Below are 14,858 nucleotides of genomic sequence, written 5' to 3'. Positions count from 1 at the left end.
TTCAGTTAATTACACATCTCATGAATGGTCAACCTCTCTTTCTTTTTTTCTGTTTAGCCTCGGGAACTACCGTAAGATATTACTTCAGAGAATGAATGAGAATATGTATGAATGTACATGAACTGTAGTCTTATACAGTCTCAGGTCGACCGTTTCTGAGATGTGCGGTTAACTGAAACCCAACTACCGCCAAAGAACACCGGCATCCATGATCTAGTATTCAAATCCTTTTAAAAGTAACTGCCTTTAATAGGATTTGAACCTTAGAACTCTCGACATTGAAATCTTTGCGATGACGAGTTTAACCACTAGACCAATCCAGTACGGTAGGAATGGTCGACCTGAGACTACAAGACTACACTTCATTTATATTCATTCATATCATCCTCTGAAGTAATACCTTATGGTGGTTCCGGAGGTTAAACAGAAAAAGAAAGTCCTTTTTGGAAACGCGTTGTATTCAAATTAAATTTTTTTAAACGGTATATAACGGGAATTTCTATTGCGTTTCTTAGGATTTTTTCAGTAAAACTTGAGATAACTACCAAAAGTAGTAGCCGCAAGAAAAAGGTATAGGCGTCTAGACACCGCCAGATATTTGAAACCGGTTTAGCCTTTCTCGAGGTAACAAACTTCCGTGCCAGACCACAGAAATGAAGTGGTTTCCCATCACCTTTTTCGCCGAGCCATACACTTATTCATTGCGTTCCCAGCGGCTGTTCGACATTAATATATATACATCTTCTTTCCAGTTACCGTCGATAAGGCCGTTTTAATTAACACCAATCCTATCAACAAAAAAAAAAGAGTGACTCTGGGCCACTTTTTATGGCAAACCAAAGCTTTTTATGATCGCTTTCTATTTATTTGATCTTTTTTATATGAACTGCAGCCGTAATAAATATCGGGACACTCTTTTATGGATTAAATAAATAATTCAACCATTTCTCGGGGTCAAGTTAACAGATTAAAAAAAAAGAATCAAAACGAGACGACTTTGAATAAGTGGTCTTTATTTTTCAGAAAAATGGTTTATACGTACTAATGTTTTTTTTATTAATTTTTTTTTTACCCACTACAAAACTACTCAATTTTAATTAAATTCTTACAGACGTGAATTGCATTAAGGAAACTTTTTATTAACAAATTACCATACTCATTTAAAAGCCACGATGATTACTTAACAATAAATAAATCATGATTTAATATTCTTACAACACCGTTCAATTACAACAGTATAATTTCAATTGATTAAGTAAATAATTTAAATGTAATTGGTATAATAATTAGATTATGAAAACTGAAAGTATTTAAAAAAGATCTTGAAATTTATCTTTATTAACCACAAAGTTATTTACTCCTGTTCTATATCGTGACATTGCTTTCCATCTTTTTTCAACACACACACACACACACACACACACACACACACACACACACACACACACACACACACACACACACACACACACACACACTCACACTCTCTCACACACACACACACACACACACACAGATATATACGTAAAGTGTACTGGAGCTGCGGTTGTTAACCCTAACAAGTAAATACACTAAAATAAACGTTAATTAACACTATTTCAAACAAAGCCCCTCCACCCGTCTTGCTTAAAATCAACTATACTAGCCACGAGTATTGTTTTCCGTCAATCTCATTGCAAAGCACCTTCATTCATATTTTTTTAAGTTCAACTTAACGTTTTTAATTTCGTGCATGAGCTCCCTCATTAATTACGTACACTGTACAATAAAATAAAAAAACTATCATGTACCTATATACTTTTTGTGTTTAAATCATTTGTATGTTTTAAATCGAATAGTTTACCTAAAAATACAGTATTATTTTCTTTTAAACTATTAAATTAAAAACGGACTTAACCGCCAAAATATGGGAAAATACAAAAATTTCTTGTTTTTTAAAATTATTATTATTAATAATAATAAGGGTAATAATAATCTAAAATGATTTTATATGTATGCACGTGCGTGTGTATGTGTGTGTGTGTGTGTGTACCACGGATTTGACGTGCTAAATGCTAAACTCAACAAAATGTCAGCCACAACGAATAATTTCTTTGAATGCATATTAGTTCCTTTAATCACAAATAAGCAATTCGGTAATAAATCATTCTGAGATTAAAAAATTAATCTAATTTTTCATTTTTACTTAAAAAAGAAAAAAAAATAGTTACTTGGAATTAATTTTATCGTAACTTACTTAAACAAAAAAACGCTTATGAAAATAATTAAAACTCGAAAGCAAAGTTGACTTTAATAGTTTATATTCAGGATTAATAAAAAAAGTTCAACCAAGAATTAGAATCCTCATAAATTCGATAAAAAATGAATAGGAAATATTATGTTATTTTGAGCAAGGGTACCATTCTGGGTAAAATACTTACTATAAGACCTACTCGGATATAATAGATAGCTTTTTAAAATACTATTTAAGTTATAGAGTAAAAATTAAGCGACAATAGGACTTCGTATAACGGTGTAGAAGTAAATTTGTTACTTATATAATCGACTATTGCACATACAATGCACTTTTTATCATTTAATAACATAATTAATAAGAGAAAATAATGGTAACAAAATTTAAATGATAATAAAAGTCGAACTAAAAGTACTCCTAAATAAAAAGAAATGTGGGTACTTAACCAGAATCAATAAATTAAAAAGTATAATAACTATTATCTTGTTAAAGAATTTAATTACTACCTGCAACTGAAAGTGAAACTATTAAATTATTACCACAATCTACATTTCACAAATAATAAATTATTATTCATTACACGCACACACATATGCATACATACATACATACACACACACACATTATATATATATATATATATATATATATATATATATATATATATATATATATATATATATATATAAACACAAGGGATAACTTTAGAGATAATCTCTAAAGTAAAGACATTAGTTACATTGTAACAAAAAAATATTCGGCAAACTTTATACATATTTTTTTATTTCTCTTCATACCTTATACTACGTCTCAATATAATCGCCACATGAATTAAGACATTTATCGTGGCGATACACCAGCTTCAATATACCCTCGTCGTATTCTTCTGCCGCCAGTTCATTTAGCCCCTGATTAACAGCACTTTTAATTTCATCGTCACCCGCGAATTGCTTACCACTCAAGTATTCTTTCAATTTCCCAAACAAATGGTAATCAGAAGCCAAGTCCGGACTGTGTAGTGGGCGATTGTAAACTTCCCATCCAAATGTTCTCAGTAAATCACGTGTCGCAACCGGAACATGGGGACGTGCATTATCGTGCAAAGCAGGACGACGGCGTCGGTACATTTTTACTAATTTTTATAACTTTTTACTATTTGAATCTTTCTAAAAATGTTATTCATTACTTTATTTAAAAAGATAAGCACACGAATTAATATAAGAAAATAATTAAGGTCTTAGCAATAATACAAATTTTAATTTTATTAAAGGTTGAAGTTTTATTTAACTTTATTCAATTTTCTTAGAAACTTAAAATCATTTCCCAATTTTTTTTCTTCATATTTAAAACTTTCAAAAAAATTTGAAGCAAACAAACCATTTATCTTGATTTATCTATCTGTTTCATATGTTTGTTAAAATGAAATTATCATAATCATGTTTGAAATCCTAGCTGAAATTTAACTTAAAATAATTATAAATAGACTAAAAATAATTTTAACGTTTACTTGTTCAGAATGTATTTACAAAAAATTTTAAATAAATCGAAAAAACAAATTAATGAGACGGGAATAAAACCAATAAAATTCTCATTAATTAGAATATTACACACTAAAATCGACAAAAGGGTTCATCTCTGTTGGTAGAAGCGTTACTTTTAATGCATTTACCCTGGATATAATTTTTTTTTTAAACTGCTAAAGAAAACATTAAAGGAGAAAAATTATTAAATAAAGTTTAATTTTGAAAAATTTCTATGAATACAATTAAAATATTTAAAAAGTAGTTCACACCTCTCTCTACACCAGAAGAAGCATGCTGGTTCCTCCTCTCTTTGTTGTACACATTAATGATCCATTTCAATAGAAAACTGAATGTAGAATGAAAATTAAAGTAATTAAGATTTACGGCAAACATTTTTGAAAATCTAAATTAGTTCTCAGTTTCCTTCTGGAAAATAATCACGATTTAATCGGGTAGAACGGCTTCCGGTTAACAGAGAACTGGTATCCAAAAAAAAATCGAGTGGTTTAGGAAATAATACATATATTTTGCACATATACAGAAGAAAGAGAGCATTTTCTATTACTTTTTTTAAATGTTTCTCTAAAATTTTATATTGCTCCGAAAAAAAATTACCTGTACTCAAAATGTCAATGAATTAATGAAAAGAAAAAAAAACAAGGACCAATGATGATGAAAACAATGTACAGATAATATATGAACGAAACAACTATATCGACAAAAAATATTTAAATAAAACTTTTCCCATACCCTTGGCCTAACATAAATACTTTTGTAATTCAGGTTAATAACAACAAGCGGACCTAAAAATATTAAAACAGTAAAAGCTATCTTTTGTATTAGTTACAGGGACGCTATTATAATTTTTCTATTAAAAAACGTGACTTGTAATAATAACAATACAAATTTATGAGAAATATTTACAATGTGCAGGTAAATTTAAATATTACAAAAATATACAATACAGAAAAATATTTTAAAAGTAAATATAAAATAAATACATAATACAGTAAATATAAAATAAAAATATAAAAAAATTACAGAGTATAATTATCTGAAGGAAAAGAGCATTTGACTTTAGCAAAAGAAAAAACATAATAACCCACCGGATCGGTCTAGTGCAGTAATTCTCAACCTTTTCGGCTCCACAACCCCAAAAAGGATAAAAATATACATATAATGAATATTTCGCGAACCCCCGACCACAACCCAATGAAATCTAGTCAGAACTATTTAACTGAGTTGACAACGACGGTGATTAACAAGCATGTATGAAGTGTACAAACATAACGATTTACAGGGTCCAACTTGATATATACGTGCTCCTTGTAATTTGGTCTATTTGCATAATATTCTCAGTGAGAGCGTCATGTTCGAACATGCATGTGATACGTTTCGTCCTTTCAGCCGTATAAAAGAGGCGTAAGGGATTGTAGAATGTCAGTTTAGTTTCGAATGCAAATCGTGCGTCTGGTAACTTTATTTAGGTTTTTAAAAGCGAAGTTTCACCTCGTAGCTGTAAATCTAAAAATCAATTTTTGTACGCAACATATCCCACGCACGCACGTAAGCGGGACATGATACAGTCCCGTAACGCCGTCTTCCCAACTCGTGAACAGTTAATACAGACTGGAGACCCCCCTCCCCTTCTACTTGCTCGAGCAATCTTTCACTGATGACCCCACCACCACAATAAGAACAAAGTTACTTTCCTTTACATATCCTAAACCATTACACCAAAAGCACCTAATCACTTTCAAATAATTTTTAACCTTAAAAGAATGAAAATCTACAAACAACCGATCACCCTGATCAAGAAAAGTTGACGAAAACCCTTATCTACCTCTACAACTAATGCACAGTACTACTACCTCTACTGTCTGCCCGAAATACAATCTTGAACACTCCAGCAAGCTCTTCAGAGGTGTCGCAACTAGTGTTTTGAGACCGTACCGCTTCCAAAAAATTGTTTTCCTCTATACGTCAAGGGACATTGTATATGATCATATGTGGCCCGAGAGGTTTTCTAGTCACAGTCTTCATCGGATACTGTTTGATCCAATCATTGTCCTTGATTTGGTCTTCGGTATAACTGTCATTAGTAATAATCTTAACGCCCTTGGGATTGTCCTTCATTACCAAAGGTCCTTCATTCTTTTCACGGTCAACAAATGTGGAAACCTTAACTTACGAAGCCGATGAATAATATTTTTCCAGGACAACAAACGCCATTTTCAATATTTTTACAGACTAATAAGTATATGTTTCTGATGGCTTACTTAGATAATGTATTTTCGCATTAAAAAACTTGAATGTGAATTTACAAGGAGGTGATAAAAACATCTTATTAATGACAGCCAAAGTTCATGCTTTCAATATGAAACTTGCTATCTGGATTATTCGCCTTCAAAGAAAAAACTTGAGGAAGAAAATAGTATTATTCACCACAGTTTGGATAGCATGAAGATGCATTTGCGTGCGCTAAAAATTTTGTTGACGGAGTATTTCCTGGAAAATGGAAATGATTTCTCGAAGAGATGGGTACTGCATCCATTTAGTGAAAACGTTGTTGCAGCTGTTAATTTACCGGCTGAGATTCACGAAAATCTCATCGAAATGTCTGCTGCTAAAACGTTAAAACACTTCACATCTGAAGATTTAGATACATTTTGGCTTGCTCGTCGAAGTGAATATGAAAATTTATTCAAAAAAGCTTTGAAAATGTTAATCCCTTTTGCCACGTCTTACCTCTGTGAAAAGGGTTTTTCGTTTACAGTTGCCCTAAAAACTAAATATAGGAATCGTCTTTTATCACTTGAAAACAATTTTCTTTTGTGTATTTCTAACACAGATCCACGTATGGAAAAACTTTTGAAAAATGAAAAATAAACCCAACCATGTTATTAATTTATTTTCGTTGTATGTGTACTTATAAATGTAAATAAAATATTTATAATAAATTCTTTTTTTCTCATAAAATAAATCCAGTATTGTTTACTTGTAAAATTGTAGGCTAATTTCGCGATCCCACGGGGGTTGCGACCCCCAGTTTAAGAAATTCTGTTCTAATGGTATACTCGTTGTCGTAAATTAGCTTGTTTCGAAGTCGAGGGTTCTTGGGTTCAAATTCTAATAAAGTTGGCTGCTTTTATTCGAATTTGAATACTAGATCATGGATACCGGTGTCCTTTGATTGGGTTTCAATTAACCACACGTCTCAGAAATGGTATCCCTGAGTTTGTTCAAGACTATACATTTACCGGTACAATTACATTACACTGATGAGTCGCCAACGAGTTTAATTGTTAATGCGACTATAAATAAAAATATTTGAAGTATTAATTATAAATAAATTATTAAAATATAACCGAAAATTGCAATTTATATAGTTAGGAGAATCTGATAGGCACATCAACTTAACACTTTGATTTTAAAATGTTATATATGAAAAGAGGCGACTATCTAATACATAATTCAATGCTTTGATGATGGTAGAGCGAAGCGATATGATCTTATTTTACAAAATTTTGAATTTAAGTCTAAGAAGAAAAAATCATCAAAAAATGTAACGATCATTAAAATTAAGAAAAGAATATCCAAGACTGAGCTAAAACAAATTATGTAGTATATTTCTTTTTCAACTATTGTTTTATGTTAAAATCAACAAAAACAACATCCAGCAAGCCATATCATCTCGCCTCTGCCCTTAAAAATTACTGGTCAAACGTAACTAGATAATTAAGATAATAAATACCGGTTTAACAATGTTGCGTATTTATTCAATATTTAAACAAAATCCTCCGGTAGTCTTTTACTTGGAATCTTAAAACCTTTAATTAGAGCTGAAAACTAATTTCACCATTACTAACTTACTTATTTAAAAAAAAAAATACTTAAATTCACTGATCTGATTTTTTAATGATTTTATAAAAATTATTAAAAAATATTACTTCTAAATATTACTTCTTATATTATTAAAAAAATGTATACTTCTTATTTTTTTAAATGTAAAGTTTATCCCAAACTGTTATGATAATCGAGCTATCCGTACTAACAATTACTTCGTTTAGAAACTTTGCATTAAAACGTAAAACGTACTAACTTAAATAACACCAACGCTGTTCTAAAAAGTTAAATTTTATATACTTTTTATACGTTTTTAAATTACATCTTTTAAAAGTCGGCGAAGAAGTATAAACAAATAAGAATTGAAAAAGAAATTATTTTTTACCTTCTAACAAATTTTTTTAAGGCTCGTTCTATTATACATTCTCAATACGGGTAAGCTACAAAAACGCTTCTTATATGAAAAATTAATCAGGCGGGACATAATTGGAACGGAAGCTTTAACGTCGTTGCAGCAAAGCACTTTTTTTATTTACTGCGGCACAATAAATGCGTTTTGAGGAATAAATAACAATTTTTCATTCGTAAAAATACAACAAAAAGACCGAGAATTTTCAAAGCATAAAAATTAAATCGAAAATACTTTTAATAGTTTTCATAGCTAATAAATATTTCATTTGTTTACAAACGAATTCCACTTCTCGCTTGAAATTTTTTGGTGATTTATTCGTGGAAAATTTATTTAAAAAAAAAAAAATTATAGAACAGAAGAATCAAAGTGTATAAAAATTTTAAAGACATTACAGAAGAGAGATTTCATTTTCCTTTTCGTAATAAATAATAATTTAATCCGAAGAAATGTCTAGTAATTCGAGTACTAATCGGATATCGAAGCGACTCCTGCGACTTTTATAATGCGGGGTAGGTCGAGGTAACAGAATTCTAGTATACACAGTCTTCTCTTGTCTTACGAGGGCATTTCGTAATTTAAACACTGAGCCTCTTCCTTCTTAAATCGCGAAACATATTTTTCGTAATATAAACTCAAATTTCGCAATAAATATAAGTATTCTTTTTTTTACGTTTACAGGTTGCGTATACCAGAACAAAAGGTATAATGAAAGCGATAAAATAGAGACTTCAGAACCGTGTTTAAGATGTCGATGTATTAATAAGAATTTAGTATGCAGATTAAGGATGTGTATACAGGTACCCGATCCGCCACCACCGGGATGTTACATTCTGCACCACCATAATGAATGTTGCCCAAAACTTGTATGTAATTCAGGTAAGTGAAAACAATTCAGTTTCATTTGTTTGTTACTTTATATTACAAATAATCAGAATCGGGCTACACACATCCTAAAGAAAAAACGATTATCAAATTTGTTGTGTTCGAGGAGGGATCAAAAAGTCCGGGTTTATCCGACAGGCAGTTTAACCGATAAACGTATGTATAATCAACGAGAAAAAAACCAGGGATCCTCCAACCTGATCGCGCTAAGGTCCTTAGCGCGATCGGATTTGCACGCACAGAATCCAAAAGGAAAAGAAAATGGTAGTCAGCAAGAAAAGAAATTTACCTGCGAATAAGCCGCAATGCGAAAAGAATAGACTTCACTCAGATAGAAGCACACCCACCGGGTTGGTCTAGTGGTGAACGCGTCTTCCTAAATCAGCTCATTTGGAAGTCGAGAGTTCCAGCCTTCAAGTCCTAGTAAAGTCGGTTATTTTTACACGGATTTGAATACCAGATCGTGGATACCGGTGTTCTTTGGTGGTTGGGTTTCAATTAACCACACGTCTCGAACTGAGACTGAACAAGACTATACTTCATTTACACTCATACATACCATCCTCAATCATCCTCTGACGTATTATCTGAACGGTAATTACCGGAGGCTAAACAGGAAAAAGAAAAATAGAAGCACAAGAACCCTTCTCGATAGCAGGGACACCTGTCCCCCCCCCCAAAAAATTCCCTCAGAATATCGTGACATTTTTACCCGAACAAGAGCGGCACATTATAAGAAACGTTTTTGCGTTAACCGGTATAAATATAAGCTGTAGCAAATTCGTATTCCTTACGAAATTAAAGATATCCGAGGGTTAGGGGAAAATAGGTAAAAAGATCTATCTCTCCGTCCTCTGAGTGAATGATGAATGCCAACGTCCCACCGAATGTCCCTTTGTCTCGACAGTCGAATAAGAAATACATTAAAAATTTAATAGAAAATTATACTGTTTTACAATTTTTGTAGATAGGCGAATAATATAATTTAATCGTGAATCTATCAACAAGATGTAAAGTTAATAAATCGATAAAAATGCCTGCTGTAAAAAAATGAAACAAAAACCCATAACTAAAATTTGTGCCGGTTATTTTTTTATTTTTTTTTCCAATAAGTAAAAAAAACAAACTATATTTATTAAAACTTTTTTTAAAAATAGTTACCACCAGAAGAAGTTAGAAACTTGCTCGCTGACGGGATTAACTGGATTTAAAATAAGCATACTTTTACATCGAAACAAATATTAAATAAACCAAAAGTTAAATTGAATCAGATTAAATGAATTTTAATAACAGATAGAGTGCTATAAATGAAACGACAGAACGTAAATGAAATATATATAAACCGATGATTATCATTCAATGAACAAATAATAACGAAAATATTTAATACTAATAAAACAAAATATTACCAACTACTGCTGTATTATTAGAGGAAATGCAAAAATATTCTTTACATCCGAGAAAGAAAGTGAGAGAAAAAAGATCAAAACCAAAACAAAATGAAACGAAATTTTAATTCAAAAAAAATTTATCAATTATCCAGTCTTTCAGCCCTCCTCCTTTCATAAGATGTCTATTAAATTAAAATAAATATTGCTCAGCAGGTCGGGAACTACATAAATAGCTGTCTCCTTACAACAATTAGATCTGACCGAAGGACTCGAAATTTAGTTACAATAGAGTTTAGGATAGTAAATCCGATCTGCTGTTATCAAAAGTACCAAACTATCCTTAAAAAATCTCGGTTTCTTTTTATAAATTTATGTAAAATAAATAAACATTCCGAATAACCATTCGATGCCCCTCCCCAAACTGATAGCCATACTATAGTGTACTCTCCACTACAGCGTAATTCAGTGTTTTTAACGCCGTAATGTTTGGAAATGCTTTATAAAATGTGTACGCCAAGAATTTTAATTCTTTAAATATATAAAAACTTGCGGTTGCCATTTAAGGTTTTTATCTATTTTACATCAAGATATTTTATATTATTCACTCTTTCAATCCCCACGCATCTAAATCGATCAATTTCCAGATAATTACGAGTAAAATCGATGTAAGCTAAAATTGTTATTTGATCGCCTGAGATTATTTGCAGAATTTATATAATTTGTTTTAACCTTAAACTTAAATATTAGAGTCCAACCGTTTTATAACAGTACATAAACCGTTTAGCAGTTTCAAACATGCACTCCCAAGATTCCTCGGAAGAAATCTATAACCATAACTTAATAAGATAATTTAACTATTCATTAAATTTAACTTGAACAGGTTATTCACGTGTAGTAATAAAGAATTAGAGATAACACGATTCCCAAAGGTGATCGGTAATATGTTACGGTTAATTCATTCGATTCTAAATTCATGGTCAAAATGTGTGTTCGATCTTTAAAGATAGTCTTTGAAGATTTTTATAATGTTAACACTCTAATTCCATACTTTCCTAGCTTATTAAGTAATTTTTCCCCTGTCAAATGGTTTACCATATCGTGAAAATTTAATGTTTTTTTTTCTAATCACGGTTTAAATTAAGCGCCGCTAAACGGTTAGATTAATCTTCAAAAATTAGATTAAAGCGTCTTCTGTATTTTTTTTATTTTGAAAACCGAACCGCGGATTACTTTCAATAATACTATGGCGATCTAAAAAACTAATAGTTGAGGCTTTATCAATTTTCCTGTAAATTTAGTGAGATTGCTTAACAAGCTGATCGCTCTATAATTTTAAGACAGAATCGAGACACAATTGGTTTTACGATGGCTAATTTAAATCGTGCGGAAATATATCCGTCTCCAAACATCTATTTATTATAAAAGAAAAATGAGAAGCGACGAGGGAGCTATTTATTTAATATTGTGCTAATCAGACCATGCGATTCCGGACTAGAACTATTTTTCAGATTTAGAATACTTAGCTTCCATACGGGGGAAGAACAGATAGGATTAAAAAAGCAACGTCGAGCATGGATCTCTGAATGGCAACATAGCGTCTCTAAATCCTGAAAAGGAATCTGTTGAGAACGAACTCGAATCGTGTTAAGGGGATTAATCAAAAACAGCAAAACCTTTTTTAATGAAAATTGCAGAATGACATTTAATCATACAATCTACATAATTTATATATTTGTAGTCGTGCAAATATCTTAACTTGTAATATTTACCATCGGGCCACCACTTGTTGACAAAGAATAGATTTTTGGGTGCAGTTAAAATAAAAAAGAATGAAGAGGGCAAAATTGAGCCCGCTCCCCTTACGGTGTTAATTTCTTAAATTTACTTTCGGTATGTATTTAAATAACAATAATAATTAACAAATGACTAAAAATGAATAACCTTGGACGTTTTCTTTACAATTTTGACGCGGAGGAGCGTTCCAAATAACTTTCGACAAAACTGAAATTTATTGGTGAGGATTAGTTGCGCAATATCATGAAATTTCACGGTAAGGATGCTGACTCAGTTGTATTCATGTTAATGTAAGTTGTGCGCGGGATAATAGTGAAGCAATACTTACAAAGTACACTGTAATAATAATAATAATAATAATACCTACAAAGTAATAATAATTAAAAACATTTATAAAAGGTACCATAACAATGTACAAAAGAATACATATTTTACCGTCGCTGTTTTTAATGATTCTCGCCGTCGCAGTAACGAAAAGAAAACGCATTCAGTAAACCTGCAAGTTACAACAAAATAATAACAAATTTAAAATTATCTACCTTGTCGTTTTCGATTTCATTAATCAGTAAATAGCCGGCCTCCGTGGCACGAAGGGTAACGTCTCGCCTCTGATCCGGTGTTTCCGGGTTCAAATATCGTTAAGGGATGGCATTTTTACAAGCTACAATAAAAGAATAAAAAATAGTGATAATATCAGATAAATCTCCACAAATTATCTTCAATATTATGTAACACTTCACCTACTTTAAATTTTTCGCAAAAATACTTACGTTTTAAAAATTGTTTATACTTTATTTTTTCCGTTTCTTTATTTCCCTTTAATCCTTTTATTTCTTGATTTACAGGCGTGGAATTGAGACCCCCAGCACCGCGCGTAATTGAAATTTCATACCCACGATAAAATGCAAGCAACCCTGCCAATAACCGATACAAGAAATTGAGAATCACCCGATTTTTACCAAAGAGGATAAATAGCGAAAATGTTTAAACTATAAATATCAAAGCGAACGTTCACGAAAAAACTGTGATTTACTCACTGGAGATGTTCTTTATTAATAAAAATTTTGGGAAAGAGAAATTAAACCCAATAAAAGTGGGAAAAAAATTTTTCGAAATACACAGAGCGTCCCACGAAGAAATTGAGAAACTTTCAGGACATGTTCTACTGGTAAAAATAATGTAAAACGTTCACATAAACATAGATCACATTCTTTTTAAAAACAAAAACGCTGATTATTGAAAATAATTTTAATAGAAATACAAAATGAAAGTATCTCAATTTCTTCGTGGGACATCCTGTATAATAGAATTTTGATAAGTTTCCTTTCCGGACGTAAAAATAAAAACTGGTACCCGATGAACCAACGAGTAATTCAACGCATGAATTACGATAAATTAAGACTAACTCGCAACATTTTATACAATAGCGTCTCATAGCACCACGTAAACGATTAAGTACACTCTCTCGCTCGGTAGTCCGGTCGATCTTAAACTCGCGGTTAATTATTAGCGTCTATACAAATAAACTTATAAAAACAAGTTTTAATATCTTACAGTAGCAATTTATACGGTAACACGTATAAAAGATACAATGTAATATGACAATATATTCTTTTAAGTCCATTACGTATTCATATGTCATACTGTACTAAAGCCGGCAGCAGCAGCAGCAGCCGATGCATTAAAATCATCCGAGTCAGTTAATAGTCGTACTATATAGCAGTGTTACTACATTCCAAATACGTAACAGATCGGTATTAAACTCCGTACATAACATATACATATACGCGCATACAAACAGCTGAGTTGTGTTAGGGTATGATTAATTCTAGTTCATCATCGACTTCTTCTTCCTCTTCTTCATCTACGACTATTCATCTTATTGCGACTGCATCTTTCTTACCGTACCTTTTAAAGTTTCTAATCGTCGATCCACTCTCTCATTTATGTACAAAGGTAATTAGTAAACACGGAGTCGATGTATCTCTTAATGTGCGGACTCACAACCGTTCTAATATGGAATGAAGATAGAACTCGAGTAACCCTAGATCAAGGTAGAATCTTACACTCTTGTTTAACGACAGACCTTGACTCAACATAGAACATCAAAGGGAGTCTTTTCCTTACTACCGACCAACAAAAAAAAAAAAACTCGGAAGTATTAAACGAGTCATCGTATATAGTAGTTTCCCACAGATTCGTTTTGTACTTAAAAGTAATATGACGTTTATATTACGAACACAGACTACGATAAAATCTATACATAATATAAAATTTAATCTTTTTATTAAAAAGATCAACATTACCAGTAAAAACGTTTGGTCCCAGTTGATCACCTAGAAAAATTACGTTTTCATGAAAATGTCGAACACCGTGGTTCATCGATCCCGAGTTCAAATCCCGGTCAGGCATGGCTTTTTCATACGCTACAAAATTCCATCATTTCCATATCCCACGCACAAGCTTCAAGCTAATGTGGGGATATCATCAAACACAGAAAAGATTATACTGCCTTTAGAGTATAATTACTGAAAAAAATCAATAATTTTAGTAAAAAAAAATTTGGGTCCATTTTGACCTCCCTTGCTCGAAAGCTATCTCATATAACATTCTTAGTAACAGTAACAACTTGAAAAACAAAATGTTAGAAATAATAAAAAATTCAAAAGTTTTTTAAATTCTTAAACCGGATCCGATATAGTTCCCTTTTTAAAAAAAATCCCATGTCCTCTACATTAATATTAGATCTAGTTGGATTTTCAATCTTGAGAATTAAG

At 31.4% G+C, this 14,858-nt stretch overlaps 1 protein-coding gene across 1 annotated transcript in view; it reads left to right on the top strand.

Moving 5' to 3' along the window:
* Positions 1–14,858, top strand: part of LOC142322746 (uncharacterized) — a 177,232-nt gene that overhangs the window by 89,410 nt on the left and 72,964 nt on the right. Inside the window, exon 3 of the mRNA XM_075361820.1 lies at positions 8,693–8,890. Coding sequence (XP_075217935.1) covers positions 8,693–8,890 — 198 coding nt within the window. The remainder of the gene's footprint in view (positions 1–8,692; positions 8,891–14,858) is intronic.

Source organism: Lycorma delicatula, chromosome 4 (assembly GCF_047948215.1).
Source record: "Lycorma delicatula isolate Av1 chromosome 4, ASM4794821v1, whole genome shotgun sequence".
Lineage (NCBI taxonomy): Eukaryota > Metazoa > Arthropoda > Insecta > Hemiptera > Fulgoridae > Lycorma > Lycorma delicatula.
This window is presented reverse-complemented; position numbering and strand designations above follow the sequence as displayed.